This window comes from Bos taurus, chromosome 25 (genome assembly GCF_002263795.3).
Source record: "Bos taurus isolate L1 Dominette 01449 registration number 42190680 breed Hereford chromosome 25, ARS-UCD2.0, whole genome shotgun sequence".
Classification (NCBI taxonomy): domain Eukaryota; kingdom Metazoa; phylum Chordata; class Mammalia; order Artiodactyla; family Bovidae; genus Bos; species Bos taurus.
Window position 1 is genome coordinate 25,615,960 of NC_037352.1, and position 14,090 is coordinate 25,630,049.

General features: G+C 53.0%; 1 protein-coding gene across 2 annotated transcripts in view; it reads right to left on the reverse strand.

The window, feature by feature from the left end:
- Positions 1–4,626: 4,626 nt before the first annotated feature.
- XPO6 (exportin 6) overlaps positions 4,627–14,090 on the reverse strand; it is a 107,066-nt gene continuing 97,602 nt past the window's right edge. For both annotated transcript variants that reach the window (XM_024985303.2, XM_002698080.7), the window contains exons 19-24: positions 13,695–13,809; positions 13,360–13,531; positions 11,775–11,936; positions 8,450–8,548; positions 8,071–8,301; positions 4,627–5,314 (exon numbers count right to left, since the gene is read on the reverse strand). In XM_024985303.2, coding sequence (XP_024841071.2) covers positions 5,213–5,314; positions 8,071–8,301; positions 8,450–8,548; positions 11,775–11,936; positions 13,360–13,531; positions 13,695–13,809 — 881 coding nt within the window. In that variant the 3' untranslated portion in view covers positions 4,627–5,212. The remainder of the gene's footprint in view (positions 5,315–8,070; positions 8,302–8,449; positions 8,549–11,774; positions 11,937–13,359; positions 13,532–13,694; positions 13,810–14,090) is intronic.

Below are 14,090 nucleotides of genomic sequence, written 5' to 3' on the forward strand. Positions count from 1 at the left end.
TGTTTAAATCATTAGTCTCTCTCTCCTCGCCCTCCCCCACCACCACCACACAAAGACTCTTGGCTTAGACCCAAGGGGCTACAAAACCCAGGTCTGCGGTGAAATCTACCACCCACCTCAAGGGCCTGAGCCAGTTAATTAACGTGGCTCTTAAAAGATGTCTCCGAATGATGCAGACAGGGGAGAGCGGAAAAGGGAGTCCTTGAACTGAAGAAATCCTTCACTAAAGAGCCATTCAACTCGAGTGCTTATCCCTGAGCAGCCTGAAAGCAAGGCCAGGCGATCTGAGCAGACACCAAGGATACAGCTTCATTATGTTAAAAATTAGCCAGAAGAGACCCCAGTGTGACTCCAGCTTCCTCCTGTGAGGAAAAGCCCATTTGGGTAAATCTGGAGAGATCCTCGCGCGCTCAGTGTTCTGGGGGCACCTGCCCCAGGCCAGGCCCTACACACAGCACTCGGGACACAGACGCGCCCCGGCCTGCCAGGGGCCCTCACCCTGGTCGGGGACACAGGCACTGTGGGGTCAGCGAGGAAGCCTGTGTCAAGGGGCGGGCAGGAGAGCTCCTGAGGAGGGGAGGGCCTGGGGAGGGCAGCCGGCTCGTCCAGAGGGTCAGGGAGGACCCCTGCTTTCCCCAGAGCTGGTGCGGAGACAACCCAAACCAGTCAGACTGCAGCGGCGGAATACACTATTGTGCATCCTCTGTCTCAGTACTCGGGACCAGCCAGAGTCAACCCCTCCCAATGGGCCAGGAGGCTGCACCTGAAGCTGAATGAAGGACGTCGAGGGTCATCTGTCTTTGCGTTAGTCACTCAGGTTTGCCCGACTCATTGCAACCCCGTGGACTGGAGCCCGCCAGGCTCCTCTGTCCATAGGGATTCCCCAGCCAAGAATATTGGAGTAGGTTGCCATCCCCTTCTCCAAGGGATCTTCCCAACCCAGGAATCGAACCCAGACCTCCTGCATTGCAGGCAGATTCTTCACACCTGACCCACTAGGGAAGCTCTGCTACAGCACAACAAGCCTCCTAGGGCCAGACCCTTTCTCCTCCAGGACCAAGGAGAACAGAAGTTGACACCTGTAGTCCCAGAATTGCTGTTGATGATGTCTCTTCTTACTCAACGCATCCTGGTTTGGAAGAAAGATTTTAGTCACCCCACCCATCTGTCCACCAAAGCTTTGTGGCAGTCTTCAAAACGTCTCCAGCCAGCTCCAGCCTGCTCATCAGCCTGAAGACGCTATTGGACTTGGGTCTTCACCGTTCCTCCACCTCGCCCCAGGTGAGAGCCCGCTCAGGTGACACCTGCAACGAAGCCTCCCCTGACCCCCTAGTTCGACAACCTGTGTCCATTTCCTAGACTCTTCACCCCCATCACCCCCAACAGTCCTGAATACTTAGATCCTGTTTTTCCGCTGTGCTGGGTCTTCGTTGCTGTGTGGGCTTTCTCTAGTAGCAGTGAGCAGGGGCTACACTTCATTGTGGTGCTCAGGCTTCTCATCACGGTGGCTTCTCTTGTCGGGGAGCATAGGCGCTGGGGGAGCAGGCTTCAGTAGCTGCAGTTGTGGGCTCCGGAGTGGCGGTGCACTGGCTTACTTGCTCTGCAGCAAGTGGAATCTTCCTGGACCAGGGATCGAATCCATGTCCCCTGCACTGGCAGATGGGTTCTTATCCACTGTACCACCAGGGAAGTCTGGTACACATTCTGCAATAATCTCTTTGCCTTTCTCAATGGTGTGTGAATTCCTTGTGGACACAGGCCGTGTCTTATTTGTCTCCAAATCTTTCCTTCCCTTGCAGCCTAGCACCTGGCTTAAGAAGGCAGATGATAAGTTTGTTGAACTGATGAACCACCATCAGTTATGGCTCCTGTCAAGGCCCAAGGAGTGGACTAGAACTGTAACCTCTTCTCCCCCAGGTCCCAGCCGCCTTGCAGAGGTGTCCCTCAGGGGCAACAGTGTGGCTCAGAAGTGGGCAGGAGGCCTGTTTAGGCTGCCACTAACCAGCCAGGCGCCCCCAGGGGCTCAGAGGCCCTGAGATCCACAAAGCCAGGGGCTGACTTGGAGCCTTACAGCACAGACATCTTGCAGCTCTGAAATCTGTAACTTTCATCATTCTCCTGAAATAGAAATCAGGCTCACTGATACCTATCATAAGCCTCAAAAATATTTGATGCAGCAATTTCAGATGCAGGACTGAACCTATGGAAATAATCACGCAAGTGCACCAAGATTTATGTGCATAGATGTTCACTGCAGCATCATTTGTAATAATAAAAAAAACCACAAAACTTCAAGCAAATCATGGTTATCACCATATGAAAGAATACAATTACTGAACTGAGGTTCATGTGCCCTACGCACAGTGAGACCAAACACCACCAACACGTCGGAATTTGAGCAGAGAAAGGTTTATCGCAGGGCCACACAAGGAGACAGGAGGCTCACGCCCGCCAAACGCTGAACTCCCTGAAGGATTTCAGAAAAGCATTTTTAAAGGTCAGGTGACGGAGGGGTGCTGTTGGTTGTCACCAACTTCTTGGTGCAGCAATCTTCCATCCACGGAGGTTAGGTCAAGATGTTCCTGTAAACCTCCAACAAAACAAATGTCATTCTGTTCTACAACTTTTTATCTCTATATGAATAGAAAAATGTTATACTCTTAAAGGTTGGAGCCTTGAGAATGGCCTATCCCGTATATTTTAAGCAATAGGCAATGTTCTTAACTCCAAGCAAAAGAACAGGATACAAAGGTTAAAGCAGAAGGAACAGCTCAAACACGGAGTCAGATTTGTTCTTTCCAATTATAATACCATCCAAGGTTTAAAATCATGATTTAGTATAATACATAATAACACTCAGTGTAATACTTAATAATGGGGCTTCCCTGCTGGCTCAGATGGTGAAGAATCTGCCTGCAACGCCTGATACCCAGGTTCAATCCCTGGGTCAGGAAGATCCCCCTGGAGGAGGGCACAGTAACCCACTGCACCATTCTTGCCTTGAGAATTCCATGGATAGCGCAGCCTGGTGGGCTACAATAACTAGGACTGCAAAGAGTGGGACACAACTGAGCAACTAACACTTAATAACATGAGAAAACGGTGATGTTAATACAAGGGAGACTACAAAAACAATGGGACCTCAATTTAAAAAAAAAAAAAGGAAAAGAAATGAGAAAATTGTTCATTTCTGCACATATATAGGAAAGAAAATTCACAGAAGTAATTTTTTAAATACTTATTTGGTGGCATGGGTCTTTGTTGTGGCACGCGGGATCTTTCCTCGCGGTACACTGCAGTCAGGAGGCATCAGATCAGAGCTCTGTCTCACCTCCCCCGAGGGGAGGCTGCCTTCCTGCAGGTCATCCAGCCTCCTGTCCACCTCCAAGGCCCAGGAGCTCACTACAATCCACACAGCAGGGGCCGTGCCCGTCAGTGTTGGAATAAAAATCCTCCATCCCAACCCACCTCACTCCTCAGGGCCTTTCTTCTACCATCCCAGGTCCTGCCTTGCGTTTCATGAGTGGAGCTCACAGGGGACCAAACCCATCCCCTCCATCTCCAGGCGTTCAGAAAGCCCTGTCATAACGCCGGCACAGACAGTGCTCCCAGCCTTGCCGAGCACACAGGTGAGGCAGTATTTATAGTGTGAGAATAATTAGATGCTAATTCCCTTCTGTACGAGAGTGACTGAAGTTCAGTTCCCTCCTCTATGAACTCAGAAGTGGGGCTAGCTGCAGCTGGGAGGCTGTGACTGACAAGGAACAGGGGACTGTGTGCACAGGCGCGTGCATACACACACACAGCTCAAACCCAGCCCAGGGCCCGACTCCCACCAAAGTGACTCTTATCAAGAAAGGCCCTGGAAGAAGAAGCCATCGGCCAGCTCCCTTCCTCTGCAGTTCTATCGACAACCGTGACCCTGACCCTTAACCCACCCTTACTTTCCGGTGAACACACCTCTTCCTGCCAGGCGTTGTAATCCTCATGAGAAGCAACCCAGTGCTGTCAGTCCACTCCCAGTCTCACCTGAAGCAGGAGTTGCACTGATCCATTAGCCCAGAAACTCCCAGGACAAGTGCCTCTCTGCCCATGTGTCCGCTCTCTGACACACCAGCGAGCCTGAGTCCCACTCACTCCTCGCCCCTCACATGAATGGCTGCGCCGTCCTTCCCTTCTCCAGCCACCACTCTCAGAAAGTCCATCAGGAGACCCCCGCCACCCTGCCACTCTCGGGTGAGACCCTGGGACCCTGAGGGGCCCACTTCCTGGGAGGGGGAGGAGTAGACATGGCTCGATGAGCAATGGGGTGGGCACCACCCGGACGCCAGACCTCGCTCCACTAGGGAAACCGCCAGTGGAACCAAGTCCCCTGCCCTTCCTGAACATGAGAAACGGGGGCCCTGAGTCTTCTCGTAGTTAAGGACGTTGTCGAGAAGAGGGTGGAATGGAAGCCAATGCTGGGAAGGGCTCTCCCAGGGCACCGATGCAGGGCCCACCCCTCGTGGCCCTGCTCCCTGCCAGGCCTGACCCTTCACCTGGATGCTGGACCCTGAGGAAGTGGTGGTGTTTTTTTTTTTTTCTCTTGAGAAAGTTTTGAGTGGAAAAGAAGCTCCCTAACCAACGTTTATATAACAACAACATAAGCATTTTATTTTTTCATTAAGCTTCTTAGTTTCTTAGTATCACAATGGAATGATGAGAAAACAAGAACAATCAAAAAAAAAAAAAAAACCCCCATGAGTCTGCAAATCTCTGATAAAAGGCAGAGACTTCAAGGCAATTTAGGGGGAGGGAGGAGAGGCTGACGGAACTGCCAGCGCAGTCCCAGCTTCAGGCCTCTCCAGAGCGGGCTGGGCCGCGGGTGGGGGAACGGCGGGAAGGTGGCACTGTCGCAGCCGTCCTTGGCATCGCTGCCTGGTGACTGACACGCACAAGCTGCACGGACCACCCCACAGGGCGTCCCGGCGCTGCCCTGGTACCTGGCCGCATGACCCCCGCCTGCTCCAAACACCCCATGCACGCCCTTCAGCCAGAGCTGGGACGCCCCAGAGCCGGTTCTGCTGGGCGGGCAGCAAGACAGGAGCGTGGAGGAGTTGTGAGCATCGGAGGAGCAGCCGAGGCCGGTCAGGAGACACCGGGGGCCGCAGGCGGAGGTGGTGCGGGGGCAGCGGCAGGAGTCGGGGTCCCTCGGGCGGTGGGCAGGCCGCACCTAGAGCTTCACGGTGCCAGGGGGCAGGCTGTCGTTGCAGAGTCTGTAGTAGCGCAGGTCGTTCACCAGCCTGTGCACATTCTGGGTGAAGGAGGGCAGGTCCTGGAAGGCAGGGGCACAGTTGCAGCCCAGCCCCACACGACACCCAAACCACCCACACCTCCCAGCCACTGCTTCCCACGGGGTGTTCTGGAGCTCTGCGGACACGCTACCAGACTCGAAACTGTCCTCATTCTTGCCCCACACGTGAGCAAAAGCACAGCAGGAGAAAAAGAACGACGGCTGGCACGGCCCTAGTGCCCACCACATGCCAGGCCCTGTCCCCAAGCAATTCGGAGACGAACTCATTTAATCCTCACGGCCAGCCTGCGACACAGATTGTTAGCACCATCACTGGAAGGAGGAAGAAAGTAAAGCACAGAGAGGTTAGGGAACCTGCCCCGGGTGACACAGTCAGGAAGGGAGGGGATCCAGACTGGAGTCACTGCCATGGCTCCCCTTCACCATGGCCGGCCAGGCCCCTCTGCAGAACTGTCTCCAACCAGGCTCCAGGCAGGCCCTGCTAATCAAGAGTCACACACGCGAAGTGGCCTACATGCCACCCGACACCTAGCCTGCTGGCCACAGAGTGCAAACAGAGAAAGCCTCTCACGGGATGCCCAAAGTCAGCCATGGACCTCGATGGGACCACCGGAGGTCGTCTTCTTCATTTGGGGCTTGGATCAGTAACGCCGGATTGCAGGTCCACACACAGAGGAACATCTACAGTGCTTGTCCACACCTGCAAGGCCAGCTGGCTACCCTCGCTCCTCTCAAAGCCTGCCTCTTCCAAAAAGGCCACTCAGATACGACCTATTTCCTGGCCTCAACAGGGGAGGTCATCGCCTCTGCTCCGAGCTCTCGGAGGCCCGTGGCTCTCCCTGCCCGTGGACAGGGCACAGGTTCCGGAGCCAGAACCCCTAGCTCTGGATCCTGCTTCTTGAATCTACCAAGCCCAAGTTCTGTACTGCTGGCTTGTCTGAGCCTGGGCTCCTCTGTGAAGCAGGGTTGGCAATAGGACCCACCCTTCACAGAAGGCTGTGGAAGGTGTAAAGCAGCCAGTGGAGCTGAGCTCCACCAGATCCACTGAGCTAGTGGCTCAGTGGGAAAGAATCCACCTGTCAATGCAGATTTCCCTGATCCGGGAAGATCCCACATGCAGTGGAGCAACTAAGCCCATGTACCACAACTACTGACCTGGGCTCTCCAGCCAGTGAGCCACGCTTACTGAAGCCTGTGCGTCTCAGTCGGTGCTCCAGAACAAGAGGAGCCACCACGGCGAGAAGCCTGTGCACCACAGCTGGAGAGCAGCCGTCACTCTCTAAAACTAGAGAATCCCGAGCAGCAACACAGACCCAGCCCAGCCAAACATCAATAAATAATTTTTTTTTTTTTTTAAAGTCAAGCACACAGGGTGCTTGGCTCAGCGAGGTCCACAGAGGGCGCTGTTGCCTGTCTTCCCAGCAAGATGCCTGGAGGCAGGGTGAGTGGCGCTTCCAGAAACCCTGGCACAGGGCCTGAGACGCAGCCAGCTTCAACTACATGGTGGATGAATGAATGGAGGCACTGACTACTTATTTCATCCTCGTGAAAACAAACCCAGGGATGTTTTTAAAATTAATGGCTCCTGAATGCCAAGTTCAAATTTCTTGAGTGAAACACAGGAGTACTGCTGCAAAAGCACCCCAGGTGCTTGATGCATACTGAGATTTGAAAGCCACTGTCTTAAATCCAGAAGTTGACCTAACAATGACACCATTAGAAACCAATAACTGAACATTAGGGCCTCCAAGACAAGGATGACAGAAATACCCAACTAGCTGAAGTGAACTTCAAGAAGCTCAGGAGAAAACAAGATCAATCCCAGGGAGAGAAAGACTCCAAGACAAGGGAAAACAGGAGCTAAGTCTAACAAAGAATGATCCTGCCACGTATCACAGAGGAGACGAGCAAGGAGCATGTGGAGTTTCCCCCAGCAAGAGCAACACGTGACCCTGAAGAGGAAGGTGGACAGGGTCAGGTCAGCAACACCTGAGGACACAGGAGAAGGAGCAGGTGTCACTGCGTCAAGTGTGAGGAGGGGAAGACAAAAAAATTATTGGACACATAAAGGTCCTGGAAGAGCTCCTGGCAGGCGAGCAGCGAAGACTTGACAGGGGAAACAGGAAGGAGGAGGGCAGGTGAGGGCCCAGCAAGGAGGCCCCAGGGCAGAAGAGGCTGGCACCATGGGACCCAGACACACCAGGATGGCTTCCCACACTCCAGAGACCTCACCACCCCTCCCACCTGAGGGGCTGCCCGGCCCACCTGACCGCCTCCGGGGAAACAGCGTGGGGAAGAGCGTGAACGCCAGGAGGCTCCTCCCAAGCCCCAGCAGCAGGTCAGCCCCGCTGCGCCTGGCGTCTGAGAGGAGCCCAAGGCCCCACCTCTAACCCTGGGCTCCCTCCCAAGCACCAATCTTCTCGGTCTGTCACAAGTCCGGGCTGTGCCAGCTCACAACCCAGAGGAAACAAGAGCTGGGCCGTACTCAGAGGTGGGCTTGACAGGGTGCAAAGAAGCTGAGACAAACCAGGTGGATGGCTGGGGCCAGAACAGGGACTGGGGGCTGAGCAGTGGAGACAAAGAATATACTCGCCACAGAGGCCACCCCGAGGGACAGCGCATGCCCCTCAGTCCGGTCACAGCGCCAAGTCCCCCAGAAGCTGCACGAGCTACAGCGGAGCACGCCCAGGGCAGCCTGCTCCGCCTCTGGGAACGGGCGCCGGGCCTGAGCGCCCACGCCTGCCCTCCTCCCTTCAGCCGGGCCTCCCTCTCCTCACCCGATCCATCTTGAAATTGCGCCCCAGCACGTTTTTCTGGTTGGCATCCACACCGTCGCAGCTGGTGAGGAACTCCGGGAGGAAGGCCGTGAAGAAGCCATCGAAGTCCACGGAGGCCATGTTGTAGATGGCGATGCCGATGTCCTCCTGCAGGAGGTCGTGGGACCTGCACACCAGGACCTGGAGCAGCACGTTCACGAACTGGAAAAGCATGGCGCTCCGGAAGATCTTCTACAGACAGACAGACGGACGAGCGGGGTGAGCGGCAGGCCGGCAGGCTCCACAGCCACTGACCGGGCGGGGTTGGGGGGCGTCCAGGCCTGGGCCCATGACACCCCCGACGATGAAGCCTTTATCTGAGAGCTGGTGGGGCACTCACCTTGTGGTACAGCTTCTGCTTGGTGTTGAGAGTCTCCAAGTAAAAGAGGTTTTGTTTAAATAGGTGGATATCGGGCTGGAGAAAGGACTGTCCAAAAGCCTAGAAGACAGACCACCGTTTTATTAGCGACCTTTACACACCCTTAGATCCAGCCCTTCCAGGGCACCTCCCTACACCCAGAGACCTGACACTCGCTGGCGGCTCCCCGTGTCAACACAGGGTGAGGGCGCCTACTGCCTCGCTCTCCTGGCCCGTCTGGCCAGATCTTTGGAATGCTCCTGTGCAGTCTGGGCTCCCAAGAACTCCCCACTGGGCCTCACTTATTGGTTGCATCTTGACCCTTTTGTAATAAACCTCTAACCCCCTTCACAGGGTCTGTCTTTGGAGGGAGAAGCTAACACCTCAAGGCAAATACCTCAGCCATCGCAGCAGACACCAAAGGCTGCCCACCACCAGCTCATGCCAACCACTCACCCGTAAGCCATCCTCTTCATGGCATCCCGGGTCTTATAAACCACAAATCCTTGAAGCTCCTACACAACCGGCTGCCTCTGCCTTGGGGTTAAGCAATAGCTCATCTTTAAACTGCTTTGCAGGATCTGGGCTGTGGAATTCCGTTACTCATTCACCCTCCCCACTCCAAGTACAAAGAGCCCTGCTCCAACAGGAAGTGACTGAGGAGGGGGCTTTCCTGGGGGTTCAGTGGTAATGAATCCGTCTGCCAATGCAGGAGACATAGGTTCCATCCCGGATCATAGGCCACGGAGTGACTGAGCCCATCATGGGCCACAACTACTGAGCCTGTACCCTAGAGCCTGGGAACCACAACTACTGAAGCCCGCACGCCCTAGAGCCTGTGCTCCGCAGTAAGAAGCCACGGCGAGAAGCAGCCTGTGTACCGCAACTAGCGAGTAGTCCCCGCTCGCCACTAGAGAGCTAGAGAAAAGCCCTCACACAGCAGTGAAGACCCAGCACAGCCAAAGATGACAATAAACAAAAATTATTTAAAAAGTCTGACTGAGGAGGAGCAGGGTAGGCCAATGAAACGCAAACCCATCGGTGGGCAGGACACACCCCACAACAGGCCAGCTGACAGCTTCATCATTCTGTCCCTGGGCTCCTAAACTATAAGAAGGGGGTCTTATAATCCTTGCGCCGTGATGAAACCTTCACGACATCCAATGGTTTTATTTTTTAATCGTGTTTACTGAAGTGTAACAGTAAAATTCACCCCTTGATGGTCACCATCGTGCGGTTCTAAGCAGCACACAGAGGCATCTAGCCACCACGATCATCAATAACAAAGATTCCCTCGCCTCAGAAAGCCCCTCACGCCCCCGCTGTGGCCAGTCCTCGCCCCCTTGCTATCGCTGTTGTTCACTCAGTCGTGTCTGACTCTTTGCGACCGCATGGACTGCAGCATGCCAGGCTTCCCTGTCCTCCACAACCTCTCAGAGTATGCGCAAATTCATGTCTGTTGAGTCAGCGATACCATCTAACCATCATTTCCTCTGCTGCCCCCTTCTCCTCCCGCCTTCAATCTTTCCCAGCAACAAGGTCTTTTCCAACGTGTCGACTCTTCAGGTGAGGTGGCCAAAGTATTGGGAACTTCAGCTTCAGCATCAGTCCTTCCAATGAATATTCAGTACTGATTTCCTTTAGGATTGGCTGGTTTGATCTCCTTACAGTCCAAGGGACTCTCAAGAGTCTTCTCCATGACTACAATTCAAAAGCATGAATTCTTTGGCTCTCAGCCTTCTTTATGGTTTAACTCTCACATCCATACATGACTACTGGAAAAACCATGGCTTTGATTATACGGACCTTTGTCAGCAGAGTGATGTCTCTTAATGTCTCTTAATACATTGTCTAGATTTGTCACAGCTTTCCTTCCAAGGAGCAAGTGTCTTTTAATTTCATGGCTTTCCTCTCCCTCTACCCCTAGGCAACCACTGCTCACCCTGTTCCTCTAGATTTGCTTTTTCCAAAACATGTGTCATATGGTGGGATGGAATCAGCAGTGTTTCCAAAGCAGCCCTTTGGAGCTGGTTTCTTCGTACTGGGAGGCCACGGCACTGCTGCGGCAATGAGAACAGTGCCTTTTCACTGCTGAGGCGCAGGTGTCAACAGTCTGTCTAGTCACCGCCTGATGGATATTTGGATTGTTTCCAGCTTTTGGCAATTAGGAAAAAAGCTGCTATAACATCTCTGTATAGTCTGTGGGAATACATGTCTTCATTTACCTTAGGTAAAAAATTTAGAGGTGAGATCGCTAGATCATGGAGTAACTACATGTTTAACTTTGTAAGAAACTGCCAAACTGTGAAGCTGTTTCTCAAAGTGGCTGTTACCAGTCCTGAGTGGAGGACTAGCCATCTGTCTACCAAACGCATCTTGAAAGCAAGCACGGAGTTGAAGAAGGAGGTAGGAGGGGAGGGGAGAAGGCACCTGAATATTCCAAACCCAGGCCGGCCACAGGGTGTCGGAGATGGAAGAACAGCAAAATAACTGCCGAGACCAGGGGTGCAACAATTGCTCTTCCACACCAGGAGTGTGTCTCACGCGTGTGTGTGTTGGAGGGGAGCTAAAGTGAAGAACAGTAGAAACCCCTTTGGCTTCTCTGTGAGGAAAAACTAGCACTGAAAAGCCAGGAAATAAAAATAACCCTCTACTTTGACCAAGACTTAGAATAAAAAAGTTGTACAGCTGGGTGCAGAACAAGGAGCGTGCCTGAAAGCAGTCAGGGAGCAGCTGGCCACCCTCTGTGTGCTCGGCCCCCAGGGCTCACAACCATCACACCTAATCGGAAAGGGAGACTGACTCCCAGGGCAGGGCTTCTCCCAAGTCACACAAGCCAGAATCATCTTTGAAAAACGCAGGATCAACTACCACAGTGCTGCGGGTGAGGAGGCCCAGGTGTACCCGACGCAGGGGGGCTGCCTACACATGGGCCAACTCCGCCGCAAGGCAGAGGGAGCTCATGTGGACCCAGCACTCCCGGGGCCAGGAACACAATGTATGCTCTCGTGTAACCCACAACAAAGCCGTGAATCAGGCACTGTTACCCCTACTTCATGGAGAGACCAAGGCTCCAGGAAGTTAACTAACATCACAGGTATAGAGCAAGAGTTGAGCTTCAGATCCAAGACCACGAGGCTTCAAAACACCACTCTGTGGCACCCGCTGCAGCAGCCACGTTAGAGGAAGTGGGACCGTGAGCCGGAGAAGCAAAGCGAGGGACAGTCGGCCAACAGACGCACTGGCGTCCGGAATGGGGCCTGCCTGTCCGTGGATTCCACGCAGCCTCACCAGCTCTCCAGGTTACCTGCATGATGGCACTGAACTGCGGTTGGTTCTCCATCTGCTCCTCAGCCATGCCCCTCTGCACACTGGCCAGGATGGTGGACTTGAAGAAGTACCTCCAGTTGTGATGGAGCGTCCGGAAAAGGAGCTCAAACAGCTCTGCCTTCACATCAGGGGAGGGGCGCTGTGGAGGCACATACAGACCCTCGCACCTTTCCTTCCCGAAGCTCAGGAGCCACCCACAGCCTGGTCCCAGCGCAGGGAAGAGGTCTGAGAAATGCCTGCTGACAGTCAGCAGCATGCCCCCTTCCACGTGGCTCTCATCCTGTCCAGCCCACTGTGGGCCAGCAGTTCAAACAAGGAGTTCGCTCTCATCCCATTTAGCCCCCCACAGGCCTGCAGTTCAAACGAGCAGCACTTAGGCCAAGACAGGGCCAGAGCTGAGACACACAATGCCTGGGTCAGTGCCAAGGGGCCCTTTTTCTGATGGAAGCACTCACAGGTTTTCAAGCTAGGAAAAAAGGTTCCTAAGTGGAAAAACAATTAGGACTATGGATTTCCTGTTTAGAAAGCAGTTGATCTGATCTGTCATGTTCCTTTGCCAGAATTTTTTTTAAAAAGTGTCCGGGCTCACCTACTGGTCTTATGCAACCTCTGAGGATAGAGACAGATGAGAAGGCTTAACAGAGGTTCTGCCCTCTATAGAAAAGGAGTTTAAAAAGCACTTAGAAACCACCGAAAGCAGCATGAGAGGGCCTCCAGGTGGAGGTGGCACCTCACGGTGGAGGCAGCTTCTGGTGCTACCTGCTCTCTGAGTCTGTCTCCTCTTTCACCAGCAGGAGGAGGAGGAGAGGGAGGCAGGCTCAGCAATAATTTTCTAATTTATCCAAAAATCTCCAAGTCGTGGAAGATCATGACAGGTCACATTATTCCATGTGTCTTGGCAGAAGTCAACATTATAAGGCCCAGATCTATTTAATCCAGCCTTGACTGAAATCAAGACCAGGGGGCACCAGCTTCCATGACAGAACACTCAGAGGGCCAAGATGTGTTTAAGGACACAAAGCAACTGGAGTGACTTATGCCTGAGCTTGGGCAGTTAGAAAGGACAGCCCTTGTTTACGAAACTATCATAGAAAACTTTAGTAAAAATATACTGATTCTGAATTCGGTCATGCTGATGGCTGTTTTCTAAGAAGGACAAGGAGCTTTCTAATGATGAAAACCTTGAATGGCTCTAGGAACTTGTTTTGTATGCTTGAGATTAGGAAAGTTCTTAATAGGAAAGTATTACAAAATTTTGTCATTATAATGTTTGTTACATCTGCTGGAGAAAACCACATATTCACCTCAAGTTATAGACCGTTTCCCATGGGAGGCTGATCTTACCAACCAAGCCACCTTGTGACAATGAACCTGCTATGCTTAGACTAGATTGGTTCTAATTAAATCAACCAGTGTACCAAGCTAGTAGCATTCTCAGAAATATTATCTTATGAGAAAAATAAAATACCTAATAAATTCGCTTTAAAACACAACACTTTTCCTCAATATCTCATTCCTTCCCCAGTCACAGGCAGCACGGGAGACCACCCAGCCCCTCGTACCTCGGCAATGATGGGATACACCTGCTCCATGCACAGGGCGATGATGCTAGGGAGAAAGGGCTTGAACACCTGGCCGGGTTCCTGGACCACCACCTGCAGGATCTTCAGGAACTTCTCGACCACCCGGCAGCCAGTACTGCCTTCGTGGAGGATGCTCTCAGCCAACTGTTCTCTGAAGACAAGAGAAAGCACACCATAGCCAAGGAAATGGTTCTCTGGGAGCAGCACGTGGCAACAGAAGAAAGGGAGCAAAAAGGCCCATGCTTAGTGGCCAGGTCACACCACTTCTCATGTGGAGCCTAAAAACCACAGATAGCGAGCAGGTCAGCAGTTACCTGGTAAACATATTGAGGAAAGTCTGTATGATCTGCTCAGTGAAAGGCACACCCATCTGGACTCTAAGGCCTCGAAACAGAGTAAGGAAGAAGCTCAGCATCTCATCAGTCACATCTAAATAAAGGGACAAAGCGAGTGATCAGAGGCACATCAAGAGCGGCCCCTGGCTAGACGCACTTCCTCCCACAATCTGCACTATCCTCTCTTGCTCTAAGGCTTCCTGCTGGAAAAAATTTAGCCAGGACCATCAGAGCCAATGATAGAAAGTGGAAAATGATTGAGGACATGCTGAGAAAACAGCCCTAATGTAGACAACTCCACCCAACGGCTCATGGTAGGAAATCAAGGGCATCTTGAAGCCACCCTCACTGCCCAGCATCCAGCGCTGTGCAGAG